The 25,362-nt window shown below is 42.8% G+C and overlaps 3 protein-coding genes across 3 annotated transcripts in view; 2 read left to right on the forward strand and 1 right to left on the reverse strand.

The window, feature by feature from the left end:
• The window catches only part of pds5b (PDS5 cohesin associated factor B), a 32,254-nt gene extending 30,828 nt beyond the window's left edge, over positions 1 to 1,426 (forward strand). The window contains exons 34-35 of the mRNA XM_071911815.2: positions 41 to 137; positions 540 to 1,426. Coding sequence (XP_071767916.1) covers positions 41 to 137; positions 540 to 572 — 130 coding nt within the window. The 3' untranslated portion in view covers positions 573 to 1,426. The remainder of the gene's footprint in view (positions 1 to 40; positions 138 to 539) is intronic.
• A 3,355-nt stretch (positions 1,427 to 4,781) lies between these two features.
• On the forward strand, positions 4,782 to 15,374 carry kl (klotho). Its single transcript, XM_071911816.2, has 13 exons — positions 4,782 to 5,498; positions 5,986 to 6,416; positions 6,661 to 6,740; positions 6,960 to 7,126; positions 7,436 to 7,537; positions 8,277 to 8,426; positions 8,739 to 8,974; positions 9,634 to 9,829; positions 11,377 to 11,555; positions 12,236 to 12,343; positions 12,490 to 12,595; positions 13,923 to 14,049; positions 15,040 to 15,374. The coding sequence occupies exons 1-13, from the start codon at positions 4,782 to 4,784 to the stop codon at positions 15,372 to 15,374; spliced, it is 2,934 nt and encodes a 977-aa protein (XP_071767917.1).
• Positions 15,375 to 16,152: 778 nt separating this feature from the next.
• On the reverse strand, positions 16,153 to 19,665 carry rfc3 (replication factor C (activator 1) 3). Its single transcript, XM_071911808.2, has 9 exons — positions 19,493 to 19,665; positions 18,662 to 18,799; positions 18,435 to 18,502; positions 18,192 to 18,289; positions 17,603 to 17,784; positions 17,303 to 17,439; positions 17,081 to 17,179; positions 16,898 to 16,967; positions 16,153 to 16,723 (listed from the first exon to the last, which is right to left on the reverse strand). The coding sequence occupies exons 1-9, from the start codon at positions 19,577 to 19,579 to the stop codon at positions 16,532 to 16,534; spliced, it is 1,071 nt and encodes a 356-aa protein (XP_071767909.1). The 5' UTR covers positions 19,580 to 19,665; the 3' UTR covers positions 16,153 to 16,531.
• Between the last annotated feature and the right edge of the window lie 5,697 nt (positions 19,666 to 25,362).

A 25,362-nucleotide genomic window follows, 5' to 3' on the forward strand; every position in this document is an offset into this window, starting at 1 on the left:
GCCTTCGGATTCACTGTGTATTCCTTACCGTGCTGTCCAGGCGCGGTGGGCGATCGAAGGCAGCCGCTGCTAAAGACGAATCTGAAGAAGAAGAGGAGGAAGACGAGGAGGAGCAGGAGGAGGAGCCAACACCGAAGGTACTGAGGACAGTTGACATTACATTTGAGAATAATTTGAGTATTTCTGGATGGAAGGCTAACTTTAGAAGTAGAAAGGGATTCCTAAGGTTACTTTCCTATCCAGAGTTTTCATAGCGTTCCTACACAGATCTGGAAACTAAAGAAAATGATTTTGACAAATTTAAAAGTATGGGAAAAGCGCAGGAATTAAATAGGAGAGTCTGCAGAGTCGTTACCACATTGCCACTAAGCGTTAGCAATATAATTAGCCTATAGTCAAAGGTGTAAAACAATGAGCAAACTGAAATGGCCAAAAATGGAGGTCTGGAAAGTGTAGAATTTAAGTGAAAATATGGTTTCAGCAGAAAAATCTGAAATGTTATACACCTTACTGATACTTTTTCCCTCCCTCTCCTCTAGGGACGCAAGAAAGCAGCAGGCAGAAGAAGATGAACGGAAAAGCTAAAAGAAACGAGGGAGGACAGAAGAAGAAACGAGGGAGGAAAGAAGAAGAAGAGCCCGTCTGCTCTGTAGAAATGCCGGGGAGGAATAATGTAGGAAAGAAGGAAAGCAAAATATGGACATTGAACTTTTGAACTTTTCATACGCCGACGCTCCTACTGTTACACAAACTCACACACTTGCATATACCACACGCACACTACGTCAGTACATCAGTATCATCAGCTGTGGGTTGTTGCATTGTGTTGCATTGTGATGATGTTCGCCACATAAGTAGAAATTTTAACTGAAAACAAACAAAAAAAAAAAACGATCACTCTTGTAAATAGTCTCTTATGTCTGTTTCATGTTCTGTTGTGTTGTTTGATCCTGACTGGGGGGATGCTGTATAGCCTTTACCCGCCGATATTAAAGTGCTCCCTTAAAGCAATATTGCTTATCAATCTTCCCTCTGTGTCCCACTTTTAAACTGACAGAGATTAACCATTTACTTTTTTTTTTTTTTGTGATGTCAATCGTGTCATTTTACTTTTAAGAAAGCCCCATTCATTCATTTTTGTTTACAGCAGTGTATATTAACACCTTTTTTTTTTTCTTTTTTTTTTTTTTTACCATTTTATGAAAGATTAAAAAAAAAAAAAATGTCAGGAAACTGTCCAAATGTAGAGTTGCTTTTGAAAAAGACTGTAGTGTGCGTTCCATTTTTAGGTTTGTATTTACTGGTAGACTGAAGTCGTATGAGCAGCTGTGGTTTTAGTGTTTGTCACTGCTGATTGACATGGCTTCACATCCACCCAGTCAGAACCTCCGTCTGTTGTATCAATATAATTCTCTATAAAACCTGACACGGTCGGTTTCTCTTTATTTCGTTTTTGAAGTCTTGGATGATGCGGTGTAAACATGACCTCAGTTATGATGCCTTCAGGTGAGACTGTAAATCAGAAACAAAGTGCCAACAAACGACTAGAAAACAACTTTAAGCTTTTACCTTCCCTGCCAGTGTGAATTTACCTGTAATAACTCCCTGGGTGAGCATCAGTTTGTTTTAAAGAGACTTAATTCAAGTCAGAGTCAGTCCTCAAGTCTTACAGCATGGGTCTTAAGCCTCAAGTGTTTGAGAACATGCCTGAGTCCATTCCCTTTTGAAGACTTTCGGAATTTTTTTATGCTTTTTTAGTTCCATCATTGACCCTTTTGTATAGCTTTCAGTTAGCTTGGCCCAGATCCAGTGCCTTGATTAAGGCTCTTCCCAGTTAATATTGCAAATTGGGCTCTACCACAATATAGTGGGCAGTAAGTACCCATAGGCACAAGTGGTCATCATTTTTTAATCAGAAAAGCTTGAAATATGCCATCTAAGAAAAAACAACAACATTCTAGCACCACATGGCAGAGTGAACTTGAAAGCTATGACTATACTACAGCAAAGGAGTAAATGGATTTTTTTCTTCTCTGTAATCAAGTACAACTGTTTAATTAATGAAACCATTTGCAATCTGAAGTGTGTTTGAAAGGGCCGTCACAGTAAGACAACTGGAAAGTGTGTTGGAGATATTGGCTCTGTATAAATTTGGAGCTGTGAGTCGCTGATCCATCAGTGTGTTACAATGCAGCCTACTCTGTATGAGCTGTTGGACACCACAGAACAAGAACAGTTCATTTGATGCAGTCCTGATTCATGCATGCATAATGTCCTGTGAGACCAACTGACAAAAAACACAAAAAAAGAGAAACAAGGATACAATATCTGATGCAGTATCTAACAATCTTGGAGTCATGCAGACTACCGAAAGGAATTAATGAGTATTAAAACTGCTCTGAAGCATAGCCAGCAATGTTATCAATAACCTAAGTAGCCTAATATTTGTTAACCAATTCAAAATTTGGATTTTGTAAATCTAATTTGAGACAAGCTAATGGTTCCATAACAACCGTTGCGATGTACATTCTCATAGGTGTGAGGATTTGCTTGTGTGAATTTATAATATTTTTCTCACCAAAAATACTATAGCCAAGTGAACATGCCAGAACCTCTAAGCATTAATGTCTGCTATTTCCTCACCACCTATTCACACCTTATAGGCCTTCATTTTCTGCCCTGTATTGATATTGGTACTAATTTCATTATCATTCATTTCATTTGAACAGCATTGAGACAAAGCTACATTTTGACAACACAACCCAATAACAATATGTTTGTGCAATTCAGCTGCCAGGCATCAGCTGATAGTGTTCTCCCCCATACTCCATATGCAGACCTTATTTAACCTCAGTGCCCTGCATTATTTATGCATGTACACTTGAATCCACAGCAGCTCAGAGCTTTCCAGTGCAGCCTGGCTTGGTGGAAAAAACCTCCCACACACCACTGCCTCCAGGTCATGAGCCATGACTGGCCATAATCACATGCCGCTCTGCTGCCAAGTGAGTCTGTTTCCCTGTCTCACCCAGATAAACTTCCTGCCCTTCAAAGTGAGCTCGACTCCTGACAACATTCTTCATCTCCTTGGTCACTCGCTAAGCTACTGTAAGTCACTGAGGAGCAGAGGTCACACCATTCATAGTATTCACCGGATTGAGTGACAGTGAATTTGAATTGAATCAAAAAATCAAATCAGAAGGTAGAATTTGAACTTGAATTGTGAAGACAGGAGAATTGTATGAACCGAAATTCAAGAATACAAGAATACAATTCTGGGAGAAACGCTGAATCCTTGCAATGTTTTGACACGAAAATGATCAGACTTTAAGATGTTGATAAATTTTGGCAGAAAATATATCTACTAATGGCAACTTCAGGCTAAAATTATCGGTATTAGAATCAGTATCGGTATCAGTATCGGCCGTCAAAACCAGCAGGTAAGTGCTGGTCAAATAGCAGGTCACTGAGAAAGTGCAGGTGCCCTTATTCTTAATCATGGATCGACCCTTCTGGGACGACTTTGAGGGACACTGTAACACAAGATAGACAACTGGACCATGAAACCTGCAGAACTTGAGCAGGACTGTGCTGAGAATCAGTGTCAAGCTTGAAAACCTGCTTACAGACAAGATTAGCAGGTTTTTTTTATTAGTAACCAACAATTTATGCCAGATCAACATGGAGGTCAAAGGTCAAGATGACACGCCCTAGAAGTTCCACTTACAACCAGCTGTGTGTTTTACCCCTAATGTAGCACCTATTGAAGCAGATAACAGATTACGACTACCCTTCCTACACACACACACACACACACACACACCATCCATCAGGCTCACACCTCCTCACAGATATTTATGCAAGAGTCAGATGGACCAAGATGGCCAACGGTTAAGAGGCCCGTGGTTTCCAAGCAACCGAGCTGAAAGCGGGAAGAGAGGGAGGTAATGTGATCATCCAGGGAACACTGACTCCGCTGCCACTGTTTGCTTATCTGCTCCACTCTGCTCCTCTTGACTGGACCTGCGGGATCCAGAGAGACATGCAGATGAGGCTTGTGCTCCTTGAAATGTGATTTTAAATGCTGTCCATTACTTCTCGCTCCTGCTGCGGGTGATGAGATTATCTGCCAGCTGAGGATGTATGATAATGGTGGTGTTACTGGGATCATAATAAGGCCGTTGCACCTGGGTCTTACACGTCTTTCATGGATGCCACTCTCCCATTCTGTTCCCTATAGAGGAATATAGGGTAAAACTGCTGCTCTTGAAGGCAAAATGAACACCTGTTTGGGCCAGTTTTATTATGAATAACATGTTCAAAAATCCAAATCATTGCCTTAAAATTGAATATGTCTATGTGAGCAGACTGGTTATATTTTAAGTTTATCAAACATCATCAATCTTATAAAATATCTGCAAGTTTCTGTTTCATCCTATGTTTTTTTCTTCTCTGTCTAGGCCTACAACAAGAACTCTATTTGTTCCTTAAAATACTGAAGGCAATATGTCCCTGCTTTAAAAAAGATTGATCATTTGGGTCTCTGCACATCATGTTGTGCCTGGAGACCTACGTGCGTCAAGTGCTTTGGCTAATAATTGATAGATTTGGAAAGAGCGGTGTGTGGCGGGGCGCAGCTGGGTGGCTGCACTCCACGGGACACTGGTTTGTCACTGCAAGCCTCCAAGCATGGTGAAGTGAAGATCAAATTCATAATCAACAAAACGGGCCTATTTAAACTGGACTGTTTGGAGATGATCGGATAGGTAACAGCGGGCACAATGCGTGGCTTACTCGCCCTCTTGACATTTCTCGTCTTTACCTCCGCGGCCGCAAAACCTTACGCGGGTTTGAAAACCTGGGGCCGGTTCAGCAAACTCCCCTACCCCGGAGATAAGGCTTTCCTCTACGACACTTTCCCCGAAGACTTCATGTGGGCGGTGGGCACGGCGGCGTACCAAGTGGAGGGCGCGTTTGAGAAGGACGGCAAGGGGCTCTCCGTGTGGGACACTTTTACGCGCGGCGGGAACCGGATGGCCACCGGGGACGTGGGCAGCGACAGCTACCACAACATCCACGCCGACATCCGAGCCATCAAGCAGCTCGGGGTCAACCACTACCGCTTCTCCCTGTCCTGGGCGAGGATATTTCCCAACGGCACCCGGGGCAGCTACAACGAAATCGGCACCAACTACTACCGGACGCTCATCAAGAGGCTGAAGGAGATCCGCGTGCAGCCCGTGGTGACGCTCTACCACTGGGACCTGCCCGACCACCTGCAGCAAAGCCTGGGCGGCTGGAGCAACCCCGAGCTGGTGGGGCTCTTCAGAGACTACGCCGACTTCTGTTTCCAGACTTTCGGCGACGATGTGAAGTACTGGATCACGATAGATAACCCGTTCGTGGTGGCGTGGCACGGGTACGGGACGGGAGTGGTCGCACCCGGGATAAAGAACGACCCGGACCTCCCGTTCCGGGTTGGACACAATCTCCTCAAGGTGAGTGGCAGGTAGTGAGTTGATCCCAAATGTTTTGGGTTTTGGGTTTTTTTTGTCATCTCAGAAATGTTTGCTTGCATTGTGTGATCATGAATTTGACATGAATAGACTTTGAATTCATCTTTTTAATCCTCATCTTTCTAAGTCCCACCCTTTACCTTTCTTTCTCTCTTAGTTTTATCTCTCCATCTTCATTTTATCTCTCCATCCCTGAGATCCTCACCACCTTCTACTCCTTCCCTTGTGCTTGTATTTCCCTAGTTTTATTGTGTGAGATTGCAGATTTTATTGTGTTCCATGAACATTTTATTGCTGTTTTAGTCACTTTTTATTCTTGATATGTTATCTTTTTGTGAAGTGTATTGAGACTTTAAATACACTTGAACTTGAACACCAATATTCTTCTCTCAACAATTTCACCTCTTAACCCATCTCTCTCTCTCTCTCTCTCTCTCTCTCTCGCCTCCATCCTCTCCACCTCCTCCAGGCTCACGCAGCCGCCTGGCATCTCTACGACCGCCACTATCGTCCCCGGCAACAGGGCAAGCTGTCCATGGCGCTGGCCTCTCACTGGATCAAGCCCAGCCGCACGCGCCGGGAAAGCCTGAGGGACTGCCAGTGTTCCCTGGACCACGTCCTGGGCTGGTTCGCCCGGCCGCTCTTCACAGACGGGGACTACCCTCCCTGCATGAAGGAGAGGCTGGGCTCCCGGCTGCCCTCCTTCACCCAGGAGGAGAGGGAGCAGGTGAGGGGAACGGCCGACTTCTTCGCTCTCTCTCACGGAGCGGCGCTCAGCTTCCAGCTCATCAACGACAGCCTGAAGTTTGGACAGCTGGAGGATCTGGATCTGAGGAAGCTGCTGTTCTGGGTCAGCGCGGAGTACGACAAGCCGCCCATCTTTGTTGTGCAGAGCGGTTGGTAGGTCAAGTCAAGTCAAGTCAAATTAAACTTATTATCCAAAAAAAGGGAAATTCAGGTTTAGTGTTTGCTTCTTGTTGTTGTTGTGATGATTTCTGTGCTCTTTTGTACCAGGCTCTTGATGTGGAGGAGGAGGAGGTGTAAATCTGTGATGTTCTTGTGTGATTTTCTCTGTTGTGCTGGTATAATTCACTGTGGCAGCCTGTTGTGAGACATATTTTGTTGTCATTACTGCCCAACACAGGTACGTTCTCGGCAACACCAAGACAGAAGACCCTAAACATATGTACTACCTCAAGAGGTTCATTGTAGAGGCACTGAAATGTGAGTAATGGTCCAATGATGAGATGTAATCTATTGTACATCTCTGGAAGAAGATACAATTTTCTAATGTAGTTTAGTTTTTAAGCCACGTGAATTGCTTCCCATTTTTGATATAAGCATAAACCATTTGACATGAAACTGAAATCCCAAGTCAGAGAAGGTAACTTGAACATCCTCACCAGTGAACTGAAATCTCACCCCTCTCTGCCTTTTCCATAGCCATCAGTATAGATGGTGTGAACGTGATCGGCTACACGGCCTGGTCCCTGATAGACGGCTTCGAGTGGCACAGGGAATACGGGATTCGACGAGGACTTTACTACGTTGACTTCAACACTCCTGACTTGAAGAGGGAGCCAAAGACATCTGCCACCTTTTATAGGCCTGTACATGTTATGACTTGGATTGGTGATTTGGACTTTGAATAACATTAAACTATGTATTTTTACTCTCTCAATGTATTAGTTATATACAACAAGAGGCTTGGATTATTCCTACATTCTGAAAAGCTCAGTGGGTAAAGCATGGCACCGACACGGCCAGAATTAGATGCACTAATAGTAGCCTATTGTAAGCGGCTTTGTATAAAAGTGTCCACCAAATGGCTTATGTAATGTTGCTCGACAACTTAATAGATATTTTCACCCGCTCCTCCTGAAGTGACGCTTCTCTTCTGTGATTATTCCTGCAGGAAGCTCATCCAGAGGAACGGCTTCCCTGAGCTTCCAGAGAACAGACCGGCCCAAGGGGTCTTCCCATGTGATTTCGCTTGGGGGGTATCTGCCAACTCCATACAGGTGTGTGTGTGTATCTGTGTGTGTGTGTGTGTGTTTGTATGTGTGTGTGTGGGGAGGGGGGGCATCAAATGTGCCTGTGGCAGAGGTCAATGTGTAAGACAGTGTTGAACACAACAAGAATGCTTCCTTCTAAATTAGAGAAACTTGAGAAACATTAACTACGTATTAACTTTGGACCAATGAAGGTATTCATACCTAACTAATCTAAGAAGACTTACTGTACCAGTGTACCAGTGTGTTACCTCAGTGCTGTCTGGAAAACATAAAGAAAGTTGGAATTTGGTTAATTTAGAACATTTGGCTTGCGTACTCCTGAATATATTAAGCCCAACAAATCATGCATATTTAACTCTTGAGTCTATTAGACATATACACAACAAAATGTTCTTTTAACTTTTTTTTTTGAATACTCTGATTTGGGGTTGTGTGTAGAGAAACCGAAAAGTGTCTATAGTTACTCTGCTCCTCATCGAGGTCATGATTCATGACGTTGTTTTGAACTGACAGTTCTCATGGTGAAAGTCCAGCTCAGAAACAACCATGATGATGAATCCTCCCTTAATCATAAACCACATAACCTCATACTGCCTCTGCTTGCTAAGCTAAACAGCACAGGGCCAACGCTTTTTATCGATTTGCCTCATTTCGCCTTTACTCGCATCTGTGTGCGTGAGATAAACACAGCGTTTGACAGTATGTTTAGACTGGTGTGTTTCTTCTATATCTCTTCACGTTACAGGTGGAGACCACGCCCAGCCAGTTTGCCGACCCCAGCGTTTACCTCTGGAACGTCTCCAACAACGGCGAGCTGAAGAGGCTGGAGGGCTTCAGTGCACCGCCTTTACGCCGCACCACCCACTGCGCTCATTACGCCACCATCCGCCAACAGGTCTGCCCCTCTGTCTGTCATCCATTTGTCTTTTGAATGTGTCTGGGGAAAATAATTGGACTCTTCCTGTGACATTATGCCTCCTCCTTTTCCCCACCTCCATTTTTTCCCCTCCATTCCTCCTGCATGCCCCAATCCAGGTTTTACTATCTAGGTGTAAAATGCCTAGAGAAGTGTGGAAAAAAATATTGCTGCTCAGTCCCAATATACCTATGACTACACATTTTATGTAGTTGTAAACCCCACTGCCACTTCACATATTATACAAATTTATGTAGCCTCCATCTTTATCCTCTCCTTCCCCTGTTTCAGGTGGATGAAATCCGGCAGGTGGGGGTGAGTCACTTCCACTTCTCCCTCAACTGGTCGGCCCTGGTGCCTTCGGGTCACGTGGCCCGTCCTAACACCACTCTGCTGGGCTACTACCGCTGCTTCACCCGCCAGCTGCTCCAGGCCAACGTCACGCCTGTGGTGACGCTCTGGCACCACACGCGCCAGCGCAGCAGCGTGCCCACCCCGCTGGACACGCCCAACAAGTGGCTCAACAGGTCAGACAGAGCTAGGACTTGGGGATTTTGGGGGTAAAAGTCTTCTAACTCCAACTTCTTTTGTGACACTGGATTGGTCCCAAGGAGAAATTCTCTTTTGGCCCACCCTCCACAGGGAGGTCAGAGGTCAGGAACAGCTACAGAGCAGCGCCCTTGGAGCTGGTAGGGATTCAGTGTCACTTCAGCAGGGCAGATGCTTGTTATTACAGAGGTTTGAACCTGGGTCTTCTGGTTAAAGGACATTCTCCCAATTCAGTACGCTTCCCTGCTGGCTAATTTCTCATTTGAATTGAAATTTTACATGGTTATGAATTTCATGACCCTCGGGCCCATGAAATCTGTTTAAAACCCACTGTAGTAGTTAAAAATAAAATACATGGGAGTCAATGAGAAAATTAGCATTCTTTCCTCTCTTTTGGAGATACATGGTCTTCATCTGACAACAGCATTCTGCTAGTTCATGTTGGTTCCTGCTAGCGAGAACATATACTGTTTTTTTTGGCATTTTCGTCTTTATTTAACAGTTCAAAGTAGAGACAGACAGGAAAGATTGGGAGAGAGCAGGGGATGACATGCGACAAAGTACGCGCCCTAGATCACCGAGCCACCGGGACGCCCCATATACTTTGCTGATTGCATTCATTTCATGTGTTCCTCAGGGAGACTCTGGAGGCCTTTGCAGATTATGCCAGGCTGTGCTACAGAGAGCTGGGTGCCCACGTGAAGCTGTGGATCACCCTGAACGAGCCCAACGACGAGATGGTGAGCTACCAGGAGGGCCATCAGATGCTGCGGGCACACGCTCTGGCCTGGCACGCCTACGACCGGGAGTTCAGACACACACAGGGAGGGCAGGTCAGTTGTCAGTGTTGACACAGCTGTGAGTAAGACATGTTTTGATCAACCAGCGTACTACAGCCAATCCATATAATGTGTGTGAATAATGTTATTAATTTACCACTGCATTTAGCTATGAATGTAGCCTACTTAACACAGAAACAAATTTGTTTTTAGATAATAAGAAGTGAAAACATTGCTTATTTGAAAATGTGCAACTTGCATGAGAGGATGTATATGTTTGTATATATATACATATATATATATATAATTTTTTTTGCTTTTTTTGTCTGAAGGCTTCTGCTTCAGCTTTAACTATGATGATGTGCTTTAGTTCTGTTTTTTTTTTTTTTTTTTTTTTTTTTCTGTTTTTTTTAGTTAAGTTTTAGGGCTGGTTTCCAAGATACAAATAAATAATTTCCTAGAATAAAAAGTTCTTTAAATTGAAAATTAATTTTATTACTTTTTTGTATGTGTGCAAGAAATGGGGATTTAAAGTTCATGAGTTCATACAAGCCTGTCTGAAACATTATACTTAAAGTAGTAATCTGTGAGATCCTTTTTTTTTTGTGGTCACTGCTGTGATGTTTTTACACTGAACTTACTCGAGGTGACTTGTCAGTCAAACAGTGTGGCCAGTGCTGTGACGTCTTTTTCCTTGATTTTCTGTTGTTTCTGTAGGTGTTGCTCTTTGTCTGTTCAGTCACAGTGGCTATCGCTGCCAACTGGGCGAACTTCCCAGTTCTTCTTCTATTTATTCCAAAGAAACTGCTGTTGCTGCTGCCAGTAACATAAAACACATCAGTTCCCGTGCACCAGAGGATTTTTGGGAAAGACCTGTCTGTGAAGAAAGACAGAACACACACATCCAAAAAAAGTGACACAGGTGCAGGACAGAAAAGATAACAATGGAAAAAAGTAATGAAAACAGTAGAGTCTGTACAACTGCAAATCAGCTACCAATGGTTTATTAATTGACTTTTTGTCCTCCTGGCCTTCCGCAGAAATTAATAAACCACTGGGAGCTGATTTACAGTTGTGCCAACTCTACTTTTTCATTCAAAGAGCTACCTGATAGGTGCTTGGAACAGCAAATGTATTAAATATAAAAGCTTTCATGAACTGGGTATAGGTTGAACAGCCATTGCATTATAATAATAATAACTTTATTTCTGCAGCACTTTTCTAAAAACAATGTTTACAAAGTGCTTTACATACAATAAAACCCAAAGAAACAGTGACAGAGACAGTACCACAATTAAATAAAATAAAGTATGAAAAAAAAAAGAATGAATAAATAAAAAATAGGATATATGGTAATACAAGAGATACACAGATACAACTAGAAAACAGAGATAGAACTAAAAACAGATAGAATTTTACATAAAAGTGTGTGCCTAACTACATGAATGCCCAGACAATATTTCAAAATATTATATGAGTCGGCAATAGAGAGTAACAAAATGGCCATTAATTTATATGAAAATGTTGCGGATTATTACTTTAACTGCCATGTTTTGTGTTGAGGCCTCCTGACCGATGTGAGTTTTCCCTCCGGGTCTCAGGTGTCCCTGGCTCTGCACATGGACTGGGTGGAACCGGCCTTCTCATTCAGCCGCGAGGACGTGGAACCGGCTAAGAGAGTTTTAGACTTCCGCGTCGGCTGGTTTGCAGAACCAATCTTCGGCAGCGGGGACTATCCTCTGGGCATGAGGAGCTGGCTGCGTCAGCTCAACTCACTCGAGTACAAATACTTCTTTGACTTTGATCTGTTCTCTTTCTCAGGCAGCGCTGCACCCCATCCCACCGTAATAGATTACATATCACACGGTAGATATGGAAGGAGCTTTGCTGTTTACAGTCACTATGAAACGGCATTTTGAGGATCTTGCCTCTGTAATTTGATGCATTTATATATTCTAATATGATATTATTGGTTGACATTTTTTATGTACACCTATTGAAGTAACCACTACAGTTATGCTGTTTTCCAAGAAGTTAAAGCAATAGGATTTTGATATAAAAACACAACAAAAATTTTGTAAAGGTTTTAGTTTGTATTGTTAAATAGGTATATTATGACATGGAAAATTAGCTAACAAGGTGAAAAAGTCATTATTCATTTGAATGAATGAATGAATGAAGAGTGTTTATTTTGAACATGTAACAACAAATAAACAAATAAATAAAAAGGAACAAAATGAGAAAATCCATCAAATACAACAAAACCCCAAAAAATTCATACAGCAGATTCTTAACAAAACAAAACAAAACAAAAAGTAGCCAATATTACATGTTTCATTGTGACTTTAAAACCCAAACTGTTTACTAGCCTGCACTTCCTAAATAGTATTGTCATTATTCTCAGTCCGCTATTACACCATCTGCTGTGTAGAATACCGTTTTTGTCGTTTGTTTCCACAGGCTGCCAGTGTTCAATGAGGAGGACAGACAGCTGGTCAAGGGGACGTATGACTTCTTTGCCATTAGCCACTTCAGCACCAAGCTGGTGACTCACGCCAAGGAAGACTCGTAAGATAACACCAGTTCCCTCTAGAGTTTTAACTCCAACCTGTTCACTTCTCAGTTTATTCTCATGATACGCTGCTGCTGTACCGTCGGTGCGGGTGCTGCTGACAATCATCCCCCTCTAATAAAGCTCCTCTCCATCTGTGCAGGTACACCTATACAGCCATGCTAGAGGTCCAGCACATGATAGACACCACCTGGATCATGTCTCCCAGGCCTGTGGTGCCCTGGGGCCTGAGGAAAGCCCTCAACTGGGTGAGACACGTGTGATACTCTGGAGACATGATGCAGACTGGTTTGTTTTCATATTCAAATGGAGATAGACATGGAGACACGGACTGATTCACTGCTTGTTTGGCGGGTGGGAGTGATGCAGAGTCGAGGGGGAAAGAGTCATCTCGTCTATTCTCCTACAGTCTTGAGAGTTCGGGTCAACTGCCGATTAGTCATTCGAGAATCTAAATGTAGCACAGTTGACTCTTTGACCTCGTATTTTTTCAATGAGAGTGGGCAGTCCACATTTTTTTCTCTACTGAGACTGACAGTAGGAATGCTGAGAGGAACATAGAGACACACAATCATACATTTTTTCATTTTCACTGCAAATCCACGACTGACTTATTGGGCACAACCACACATTTTTATGTCTCGCCACCACGGCAAATGGTGCATAACACGGGACATTATGTCGTCATGGTGGCGTCTGTCTGTCTGTCTGTCTGTAGACACATTCTTGTCAACACAAAAACTCAAGAATAAGACATTTCACACTTACACAGGTTCCCCCTACAGAGGAGATGATCTGATTAGATTTTGGAACACCTTGCTGCACACATTCACATATAAATGAGGAAAAACTGATTTTCTTGAAACTGCTACAACTCCTTAATGCTTTAACATAGTGAGTTCATATCAATACCACCCATGTGTTACATGAAGCATATGTTTATGTTATGTTTAATATATTATGGTGGAACATTAAGCAGTTCAAGTGCCTCTTGTTTAATTTTCACTGCAAATCCATGACTGACTTATTTAGGCTAGATACTGCAAAAATGAGGTGGCAACTTAAACTTTAGGTGTTAGACTGATGTTCTTATCCAGATCAACTTTCAATGAGTGAGCAGGCAAGGGTTCAGTGTTTTGCTCAAGCACACATTGCTGTACATCGATACATTATACAATTGCTGTTTTGGGGTTTGACCCTGTGACTTTATTAGATGACTTCTAACTCCTGATCCACCCTGCAACCTGCTGCAGTCACTTAGGAATAGGAAGACAGTACAAACTGACACACAGTACAGGGACAAGAGGACATCATAAACAACCTAAGACAAGCATCAGACTGTACAAATCACTCAACTACAACAGCAGTCAAATCAAAGGATTGACCCCGACATGATTTGAACACGCAACCTTCTGATCTGGAGTCAGATGCGCCACGAGGTCATCGCTACATAAATTGATAGTGCTTTCAAACTCAGTGAATGACAGTTCTCTAGTTAAAACTGATTTTTTCGCTTCAGTGTGGCAAACGTGGACAGTTGACATAGAAAATAATATTGCTACTTTGTTGTGTTAGGTGAAGGAGCACTACAGCGATGTGCCGGTCTATGTGATGGCCAACGGGGTCCAGGAAGACTCAGCCCGCTTCAAAGACAGCCTGAGAGTCTACTACCTGTACAACTACATCAATGAGGCACTGAAAGGTGAGACTATACACACACACACACACACACACACACACCTAGAACAAGCAAAAGACAATGTAGTTGAACACAGAGCGATGATACCACCACACTCATATATTGGGTAATCAATCCTTCTGAAGTGATGCATGTTTGTCCAGAACTTTCATTACATGGCCTCTGTAGAGCTTAATTATTAGACAGATAATCGGCTCACTGACCCCTGAATGTTCAGCTGACTGAAAACACACAAGCACACAAGCACACACATATTTACACAGAGACACACACACACACACACACACACTCGTGGCAGAACTAGAGCTGTGACTTCTCAAGTCAAGGTTAAGTACTGCACAGGCACCTGTCCTTGTTAAGTTTATTAGGTTACAACCAGTGACTGAATATGACCTTGGCCCGGCCATGTGTTTTGAAACCTTCTACACTATGGGCTGTGTACACATTACCATGTTATTGTAATAGAGCTGGCAGCAAGTCTATACTCTCTCACCAAGTGGCATCCACAGATCACACAGAAACTTGTAATCCACTGACACATAGAAAAGAGTAAAGTACATACTATATATACTTACTATATTTACACTCTACAAACCCCAACTCCAAATTGCCTCATTATGCTATAATTTCCTATAGGTTCCTTTCATAGTTCATGCTTTGTCTCATTTCCTTTTTACATTAAATGCTTTATGAAATCTTTAGACATCAACTGAAATATACTTTCTCATGCTATGTTTTTTGTATATTTATGGAGACAGGAGCACCATGTACCATTTTGACCTGAGCAAGATCCACATTGGATTCAAACATTGCCAGTAATAGATGTATGAACCCTTTTTCCACTGTGACCTACCCAGCCCACCACCTCACCTTCATGTGTGTATATAACAGTCAATAAAATCTAATGGCGTGTCACATGGAGATTGCTTCTCACATCTTCCGTGTTCCTTGCCTGTTCCCCTCTGTGCGTCCACCTGCCCCTCCCTTCCTCAGCGTACACTCTGGACGGTGTGAACCTGAAGGGCTACTTTGCTTACGCCCTGAGCGACCAAAGGGACCCGGGCTTCGGCTTGTACGGCCACGTCCAGGATGAGGTCATCATCAAGGCCTCCCTCTCCAACTATCGCAACATCATCCAGCACAACGGCTTCCCCATACAGGGAGCCGCGCCCCAGCAGTGCCCCAGCCGGCCGCAGCCCTGCCTGGGCTGCCACGTCCTGGCCAAGAGGGCTGTGGTGGGCTTCCTGACTCTGGTGGGCTCCGGGGTCCTGATCACCCTGGGCCTCATCATCTACTACACAGCCAGGAGACACAAGGAGTGTTACTGATGATGGTGATTGTAGGTTTTGTGTCTTCTTATAACTGACTTTCAAGATTAAGATGTTGAGCTTCTTGTGCGGCTGTTACAGTCGAAAGTGTAAGTATTAGAACGAGCTAAATTGAGTTTTTGTTGACTCGTCTAATTTGTATTTCGTATCAAAAGATGCAGCTGAAGAAAATATTTTGACTGTCAATGTTTAATTACAGTACTTTTCTTGGCCTTTATGTTAAATAAGGTCAAAATAATGAAAGTTTGTGCCATCATTCTCCCAAGTTAATGTTAATCTGAATCTGTCCAAATCCCTATCTTAACTGTTGAAGGGAGTGACTGTCCAACTGACACTCTAACTTCCTCAAACTCAAAGGCAAAAACAAAACAGAATCAATTGCTGACACTATATTTTTGCCTCTTGGTGGAATACATCTAGAAATTGAAATTAGATGTTTATTGTGCTATATGCTTTTGACTACATGTTAAAATATTCTAGTTGTGCCCTGAGCCAAGCTCTGTCCTCAAGTGTTTTCTTGCTCATCTGCCCTCATGAATAAAAATCGACCCCCCATCTCTGTGTAGTATGAAGAATATGGTGTACTGGAAAACTTTGTCTGCCCAAGCCTGGCAGCACTGAAAGATACAGTGATCATGTGTTGTGTACCAATGTCTAGTTAGGCTGTAAACTGTGAAACTTGTTATCTGTGTATTCAGTGTCATGTCTATTCAAGGTGATAAATGTTCATGTTCGGTCAGATTTCTTCAGAGCAACAATGCACTTCTTAAATGTTGTAAACAAAGAAATTTATTGTAATGATCTGATGTAATTTTTTAGCAGGTTATATCTGTCTTGTACTTTCAATATATTTATAATACAAAGGATTACCTGCTTCTGCCACTATTAAAAGTGTTCTTTTTGGACAAGTATTTTACACCAAGTAATGCAACGGTTTTCAAGGTTTATAAACTGTGTACAGTGCTAAGATTTTAGGCATCAATCACTGACAATGATACCACAGTGCACCACTTTTTACAAATTGCAAGACTCTTCACTAAATAACTCAGACAGGTGTTGCAATACTGTATTGAAGTTGCAAAAACCACTGGTACTGTAACTAATGAGGGGTGCTGAACCCCTGTCAGAAAATTATGTGTATTTGAGTCTTTTAGAGTTCAAAACATCATGGCATCCAGGCCGTCTTCCATGAACTTCTTGTAGATGGCCATGAACTTGGCGGTGAAGGCCTCCAGGTGGTAGATGGCCTTGTTGCCCAGCTGCAGTCTGTGTTCGTAGTACGCTGCCAAGTGGGCCACCTCCGTCTTCAGCTGGCCATCACAGTTATTCAGCAACTCTGTTACCAGACCCTGGGCAGGAGAGGAGGAGCACAGCCAGACAGTTAGTGCTGAAATGAATATATATTTACCTAAACACTGCTGCTTAAAAGATCCTTTCTGTTACACAGTAGGCAGTCACCAACACACATGCATACATAAATCATTAAAAGCCTTTGATGGGAGACAAAGTGTAGTAAACTGTACCTTCATGATGATTTCAGGAGGGATGCAGTGAGTCAGGAGTTCATAGAGCCTGGCTCGTACCTCCAATAACCTGGGACAGAGAAAGATGGGGATTCAGCCGCACAATATTACCACAACTTTGCTTCATTTTCTCTAGTTTCTTCCAAAACCAACTCCCCAACTCCCTCTCTCTGCCTGTCTTACCTCTGAGGGCTCTGCTGGCTGACAATGGCATTAGCTGTTTCTCTGAGGTACACCTCCCAGTCAGTCTCTGGGACATCTTGGTCTGCTGAGAACGGGTACCTGGAAAACAAGGTGGTTAGTATAGTCTAAACAATGAGCTACTTTTAATATGATAGGTATTCATTTATGTGCCACACAACAACTTAATAACCCTGTCTAAGTAACAGGTGTGCACACACTTACTGCTGCACTCTGCAGGCTTCACACATCAGAAGGGCTTTGCGGAGGTTGCGACCGGACTTCTCACAGATCTGCTTGGCTAGCTCAGCAGGGAGCTGCAGACCCTCCTTCTTACACACTGTTGACAGAACATTACAGACCTGGAAGACAAAGAAAACAAGGGGAAAATGTGGAGATGAGTATGACCGACTGTACATACCACTTTTCAGACATTTTAATATGCTGCTTTTTTAAACAATATTTACTAATAGTTAATTCATAACATCATTTAATACAAACTTAATCACACCACCTCCTTCTTACCTCTTCAGTGCTGGGCAGAGGAACTCGAACCGCCAGACAACGGCTCCTGATTGGCCCAATGACTTTGGAGGTGGAGTTACAGCAGAGGATGAGACGGCAGGTGGACATGTACTTCTCCATGGTTCGACGCAGAGCATGCTGGGCGTCCTTTGTGAGGCGGTCCACCTCCGTTAGCAACACCACTGAGAGAAAGGAAGCATGCCAATAACCATTAAACTGCCGGGGAGATTTTCGGATTGGCACCATGACTACAGGAGTGGGAGTATGTTGTTATGACTTCACAGAGCCAGAGGATGGGTGTAGTACAATCAGGGGAGGCTGGTTCATAGAGTTTTTTTTTTTTTCCTTTTTCCTTATAAAGTATGGTTTCGGTCTCGAGTGTAATAGACTTAACAGCAATACATTTGTGGGATATACGCTTTTACCCTGCATTTTACTGAGCCTTGTCCACTGAGTCACCACTCTTCACTAGCAAGGTTACCATAACTATCACAAAGGGATCAACAGGAAGTCCTGCTGAAACTGCTGTTCTAAAAGAGTAACACAAAAAGGCTACCATTGCACAAAAGGATGTGTGTGTCTTTCTCACCTTTGAACTCTCTCTGGGTGCTAGACTGGATCTGCTGAGACTGAGCCACAGTTTTAATCAACTCCTGGATCACCACACGGTCCTGGTTTCCCGCATCACTGGAAGAACACCGAACAGAGAAAATACATAAGTCAAGCAAATTTCTCCATGTATACCTGAAGCAACTGTAAAGTTGAACATCATTTGAAAGTTACAACTCGGTCAGAAAAACCTTGTAGTCTTGCTTATGTATCACTTACTTACCTTGGGTTGACCTCCAAGTGGTAGTTGCTGGCTATTGTGTTGATCTCGATTTTCTTCTTTGAGGGAGCCTGTACACATAAAACACAAAACACAAAACACAGGTATAAATAGATGTCATACAGGCTCCAGTATTGCATCGATATGACTGGCAACTGCCTGCTATTGAAGGCAGCCAGTCATACACTGGGAGGTCTAATGACTGTGTGTTTTATTATTCCTTCTCTTACCACAATGGTCTGGTGCTCTATGCGAAGCTTCTCCACCCCAGCTCCGTACAGCTCCCTCAGCAGACACATGATGCGGGTCTTCTTCCCCGCGCCTGACGGACCATACACCAACAAGTGTGGGAAGTCGCCACATTGAACCTGAAACAAACATACAAGCAGAGGTTTTGGTTGATTGACAGAGGTTAGGTGAAACTCACAACATGTCAGAAGTAGTAGAAGTCCTTCTATATTTAAGTTTGTACATCCATCCCAAAGCCTAGAACAAAAACAAGAAGTGATCAGGCATTTGCCATCAAGGCACAGAGTTTGGAATGACCTGCCTGAGGAAATTAGTCTGCGTAAATCTATACCATCTTTTAAATTATCAAATAAATTAGAATTGGTTCGACTGTTACTACCACCATTTTCTTCCTCCGAAATACAGTGTGCACCTAAAGTTTCTTAAACGGTCTTGTTCCACCAGGTATGTACGTTTACCGATAGCAAAGCATTAGCAAGAACTGCACATATCTGGGCTATCTTAGAGGAAACTATAAAGACCCTATATCAGTGTGACATCTGCATCATGTTCACACTCCAAAACAGATTAACTACGACATGCACCAATAGCTGAAACACGCTAGCTTCACTCGGGTTGCTGATCAAATATACTAGGTACATGTACATTAGCACGTAAAGCAGTCACAGTTCACAAAGACTTACCTATAAGCAGAAATAATCATCTCCATTAATCTAAACTTGCATTAATCTAACCAGCTAAATGCTATGATGCTAACATTAACGTGACAACTTTAACAGTTAGCTTAGCAAACATGGGGTAGTTTCTCTTACCAGATTTTTCAGCTGAGCTGCTTGGTCTTTATGATAATCGAGTTTCCCGAGGGAAGTTGGTCTATATTTGTCCACCCACAAACTCATTGTGTTATGAATGTATAACTTGATATTGCCTTAGTTAGTAGTAGACAGTTCTCTGTTGTTGTCTGACACCAGCAACTCCCGCGAAATAATTCACAACCCGCGCTGCTGTTTCCGTCTGAACTACAGAGAGTCAAAAGGGTCAAAAATCCTGGCAGGCGAACGTTAAATTCGTATCAAAACCTGGGGACCTGAGGTACTGCTAAAAGTGACATTTGCAACTCAGCAGGCATGGTTCAGAGTTATAAGGAACAGTTGGGTACGTGGATGATGGTGTAGTGGTAGTAAAAAGATATAGGGTAGGATACTAACCCTACAGGAAGTTATTAAACATTAATTCCTCAACCTTTATGAATGCTATATCATTGTTTAAACCAACTAGCCTACTTCCATAACACAATAGACATTGCTCCAGAGATAGCATTCGTGCAGTTTGGTATTGATATGCATATTAGTATGGTAGTAGAGCACTGTATAGTAATCATGTACAGTAGTTAGACCATTCAATATGTGCAGTGCAAGTAATATGTTGATTACAGACAGACCCTGTGGAGTCCCTGGTGGATCCTCACCTCCATTGGTGGCTGTCCATGGTCTGACTCTCCCTCCCTTCCAAAAAGGATTGTCTCCCACCCAGCTCTACAGACAACTACTGCCAGGTAGCTTCCACCATAGACCACCAAGGAGAAGGTCAATGGTCAATCTTGTTGATGCTGACCTTTCCCCCTAAGGGCGCTTTAGCTCTGTTGTTACGTCCAGACTGGTATGAGTAGAGAGATGACAAACCTGAAGATGTGCTGATCCAGGAACTGTGGTCCAGTACAGCCAGTTAAACCTTTTCCTGAAGAAGAGCAAGCCCATGTACTATAGGGTTACCTGGCAAGGAGGCAGTCTGTGTCCCCAACATAGGTGAGTTTATTTTGGATACTGTGTGATGCTGTATTAGACCAATAGTTTGAGAAAAACCTCCTCACTTTCCGTAATGTCATGTTTGCCAACTGCTCTGAAAGATGAAGCCACAGAGGAGGAATTTGAAATGTGTGACACTCACTCGTGTGGTTACCTTTAAGCTTACCTAAGTAACCTTAAAGTTTGCCAAGTCCTTCTTGTACATTATGAAATTATAGCACAAGAGTGCAGCTATTCTTTGCTGCTCTGGAGTTGTGGCTGGTGTTTACACTGATGACATTTACTCTGAAACACAGTCTGATACCTCTAAGGAATGTGCGATACAGTGTAATCCTATGCAAGAAAACAAAGGATCACAATGTCACCACAAGTGTCATGTCATGACATGCCATAATGATGTGGAAGGTGTCAGCGAAAATTGGTATTTTTTGGGATGTACTGTGGTTGGACTCTTGAGACTTTCAGTTCAAATTAATTTCAGTGGCGTTATTTGCACAAGATGTCCCTTTTATTGCTGTACATCACCTTCTGATCAATATATTTGTTTATATAACAGGGTGATTTTGGGCAATGCAAATAATCTACATAACTTCAAACATAATTCATTCAGGCCCACATTCAAGATGCACTAGTGAATCCTCTCTTTGCAATGCAGGAATAGATCAAAACAAATATCATGTGTAGTCATTAAACATTTCATCCATCACTCACAATCATCTAAATGTTAATTCCTTGTTTTGATTACTACCAACACTCTCCACATTCTAGTGTCCCTGCATGCAGACAGAGGTAATAGAGCTGGAAAACATTTCTCTCTAAATGTCTGTGTCTATCAGCCTGTGTGTGTTTGTTGTCAAAATGAAGTTCTGCTGTCTTTCACATTTCATACCCACCTACTGTACACACTAACTAGATAACAAGGTTTACATAATTCAGTGTTGAGATATTGGTGATGTTTTCTTCTTGATGTACACTTTTTTTGTGTGCTTTCACCAGGAAGATTTAATTTGTAAAGAGAAATAACTGTTATAACAAACCCAAGCTGTTTATTTAGGCAGTTATCTTCTTTCTCTCTTTTTATCTGATTGCTTTATTGTCTGTCTGTCTGTCTGTCTGTCTGCCTGTCTGTCTGTCTGTCAATCTCTCCTTGTGCTTCTTCTTCTTCTCTTTCCTTGCACTGCTTTTCTTCAACCTGACCTCGTTGGCTATAGCCTACTTTTCCGTGAGAGGAATGTTACGTACGGAGGAGCATGTCGCAGCAGGCTGGCGTAGCTTGTGTCGAAATATATGTTGGAGGTAAATTAATGTGCATCCATCACCAGAGCCTCAATGTAGGACAGAGTGTGATCTGGTGTGTGTGTGTGTGTGTGTGTGTGTGTATGTGTGTGCGTGGAGGGGTATCTCATTTGCAATCAGGAAAGTTAATCAAGTTCCTTCAAGCAAGATAATAATAGATCTTGAATATGTTATGTGTCACTTTGACTCAGAGATATAATTGTATATCAGTCTCATATTGCCACGGGTGCTGATTCTGTCCGGTCATTTGCTAGTGATATCTATCTTGCATGTTGGGAAAGAAGTATTGTAAAATAACATCAGCAGATAAAGCCAGAAAAGCAGATTAGCCTTTAGACTTAACTTCACCCTTGGCTCTTAGAGAACCGTCTCCCTTGACCAGGTCTCTTTGTCTCTGTGATCTTGAGGGTCGAACAGGCCTCAACAGGCAGAACCATCTTCAAGGTGCCGGCAGCAGGTCTTTACTCTTGACCGAAGACATTCCCTCCAAAACATGAACTTCTATGTTTGCTGGTAAACTTGAGGAATTCCTCAGTCCATCGGCCGCTCGCTGCGGCCCAGAGCCGCTCTGTTGTTCAGCGAGGCTCACGGACAGAGTCGGTGTTATTATAAAAAAGAAGCATTCGAGTGAAATTGAGAGAGGATAAGGAGATGTTTAAAGCATTACCTCATATGCTGTTGAGGAATGTGCTTCTCAGGTGATAATCCCTATCCCCAAGCTATATTATATAGCAATGAGTGAAAAGGAGGAATGGGGAGGGGGAAAGGAGCACCACAAACCCCAAGCCTTTTAATCAGTGTAGATGTGAGTGTGTATGTAGCTATTTCATTAGTTTGATCATTTTTGCAAGAGTACTTTCCTTGTGTCTTGCCTTGGTTCTTTATACAAAATCACACTCACACGCACTCAAACACCCTCTACACACACACACACGCACACACACACGCACACACACACGCACACACACGCACACACACAAACACCTGTCTGTGGAACTGTCTCTCTTGTGCTGAGGTAATGTAGGAGGGAAAAAGCATTCCTCAGCCCTTCTTCTCCTTTTCTCTCCTCCCCTTACAGGGCTTCGTATTTTTGCTGAGGTAAATTCTCCCTTTCCCTCTTATCTGAGTCACACAGCATGTGAGCACAGAGGCGCCTTGGCTAGATCCTCTTCTTATCTGTCCTGGTGAAGAAGCCACTGTGTTGGATGAAAGAAGCTATCTGTTTAGGGATGACACAACTTCTGTCTGAGGACTTCTGGTATGTTCAATACTGAAATCTGTGTGTCTCTAGGTTCATCTTATGGTTCTTCAAATGCTTTATTCAAACAACGGTAGATTCAGTCACAGTTACAATTGTTCTCAGAGGCTAATTATTGATTATTTATTGTCATTAATGTTAAAGGTGCTACTAAGTTACTGTACAATATTATATACAGTAATACTACGTTTTATATTTTTTTTCAAAGAGAACAAATATGGCAAATAAAAAATTATAGAATTTATTCATATACCTGTTGACAAATGGCCTGCATGTACAGTTGAGACAAATTACAAATCTCATGGGATAGGATTTATATGTTATACGTAGACATGTAGTCTATATTTTACAAAACTACAATTTTGACCACATTTTTAGACCCATCATGTATCATTTGAAGAAAAACATGTCAGGCAAGGAAAGGGTGTGTTGGCTGCAGCCAAAAATATCTGCCAGGAAAAAACAACGTCTTTGAGCAAAATGTATTTGTCAAGCTTCTGCAGCAGGCTGTGGGATTTTTATTGAAGACAAACTTTGTTGACTTTGGCATGGGCCAAAGTAAACTTTTTTATTGTATGATTGTTTTGGCCCAAAATATCCCATTAAAGTCTTATCTGATGCTATTATAACAGTATTTATCAAACTAGTAGAAAAGCTATTTTTGATAAACCATAGTAAAGTCACTTCACCACATGTTTTGCATCACAAATGTGAAATTTTTGTTTAATATAAAATTTACATACTTACCTAAATATTGAACTGAACATATAGCAGCTTTTGTTTATTTTAAACTTTGATTATTGAACCTTTTAAACATTTCTTAAACTTTTTTTGTAAATGGAACACTGGATATTCATCATATACTGTCCAAAAAAGTTGATAATTAAGGTGGTCCTGGTAGTATAATATATGGTAATACAGTATTTTGGGAGTGATGCCAGTAGAGCTAGAGTTCCTACTGTGTACACTGTGAAACCAGCGTACCGGGCCAGCCCTAGTTGCCAGCAGGCCTATATGTTTAGAGAGGGAAATGATTGAATGTACATCATGCACAGATAAGCCAAATAAGCACCAGCGTCTTCCTTCTTGATCATGCACTCAGGTCCAGACTTGACTCCCAACGGATACATAAATCTACAGAGACAGATGGCAAATTATACAGCCATATATTCTTGTGCACACGTGTCAGCATGAATAAATCTGCCCACATTTATATTTCTCTCTCTCTCTCTCTCTCTCTCTCTCTCGCTCTCTCTCTCTCTCTCTCTCTCTCTCTCTCTCTCTCTCTCTCGCTCTCTCTCTCTCAGGTGTCAGAGAAATTTCCTGGGTCCTTCAAATGTGGGTCAAACTCTAAATATCATTCACTCAACAGCCACATTCTAACTGACAAGTCAGTAAATGTTGGACTAAACAATCACCAGGCTCTGTTTAAGCGAACCCACACTGTCCATGCCACACATTTAGAGAATCAACAGCTGAGGACCAGTCCCATAGTGATGCATGAAGGCCCAGTAGCCGCTTTGCCCGTGCAGCAGCACCCTCACAGACACATTCGTCCCCAGGCTGTGGGTGTGCCTTTGGGTGACCTGCAGGGTCAAGTTCCCCCTATGATTCAAGGCTCTGACGCCCCACGGAGAGCCATGTCTGAACCTGTTGCTCTGCGGCGTTGTGCACCGGATCCCGTGGCTAGTCGGGCTCAAAGATGGACGGGGAAGGACCAGGGTGAGCTGCAGACGGACGATAGCTCCCCCTGTGTCTCTGCTGAGCTAGACTCGAAGGAGAAGGGACACTGTGGATCCATCCAGAGTTCAGAAGCGGCTCCTGGAACAGGTCGGGACATGGAGGTGTCGCACCTGGAGCGTGGCTCTGCTGCACATTGTAATTCTGAGTTGGAGCCAGAGAATGTGATACATTGTGAAGCCACATTACTTCAAGAAGAAGAAGAAGAGACCCTCTGTCCAGACTCCTTTCCCTTCCCCTTTCCACCACTCTCTCCAGCCCAGGCTAAAGGTCCTGGAAACCATCCGCCAGTGTGTGTGGATACATCAGAGGACTGTTCTTTGGATCTGCTAAGAGTAGTGAAGCACAAGCCAAGCGCTATTGTGTTCTGTGATTTTGACCATAGCGCTGACAACCAGAGAACCCTTCCCAATGAGAGCTCAGACGGTGAGGACTCGTCCTCAACCACTGCCGAAGAGGGGGACGAGGAAGACGACGATGCTTTTTCTGAGATGTTACAATATAAGGAATTCCTGGTCAGTCGTCGCCGTAGAAACGTGAGCAGGAACAGGAAGTGGTTGAGGAAGAGACCGGACGCCCTGCC

The sequence above is a fragment of the Centroberyx gerrardi genome, chromosome 11 (genome assembly GCF_048128805.1).
Source record: "Centroberyx gerrardi isolate f3 chromosome 11, fCenGer3.hap1.cur.20231027, whole genome shotgun sequence".
NCBI classification, from domain to species: Eukaryota; Metazoa; Chordata; class Actinopteri; order Beryciformes; family Berycidae; genus Centroberyx; species Centroberyx gerrardi.

Excerpts from the sequence above, each read along its gene's own strand:
- kl (XM_071911816.2), top strand. The coding sequence starts at position 4,782 with ATGCGTGGCTTACTCGCCCTCTTGACATTTCTCGTCTTTACCTCCGCG. Across the intron at positions 6,741-6,959 it reads CATTGTAGAGGCACTGAAAT|CCATCAGTATAGATGGTGTG; the intron begins GTGAGTAATGGT and ends CCTTTTCCATAG. Across the intron at positions 11,556-12,235 it reads CGTCAGCTCAACTCACTCGA|GCTGCCAGTGTTCAATGAGG; the intron begins GTACAAATACTT and ends TTGTTTCCACAG.
- rfc3 (XM_071911808.2), bottom strand. The coding sequence starts at position 19,579 with ATGAGTTTGTGGGTGGACAAATATAGACCAACTTCCCTCGGGAAACTC. Across the intron at positions 17,180-17,302 it reads GAAGCCTGCAGAGTGCAGCA|GTACCCGTTCTCAGCAGACC; the intron begins GTAAGTGTGTGC and ends CTTGTTTTCCAG. Across the intron at positions 16,968-17,080 it reads AGCCAGCAGAGCCCTCAGAG|GTTATTGGAGGTACGAGCCA; the intron begins GTAAGACAGGCA and ends TCTCTGTCCCAG.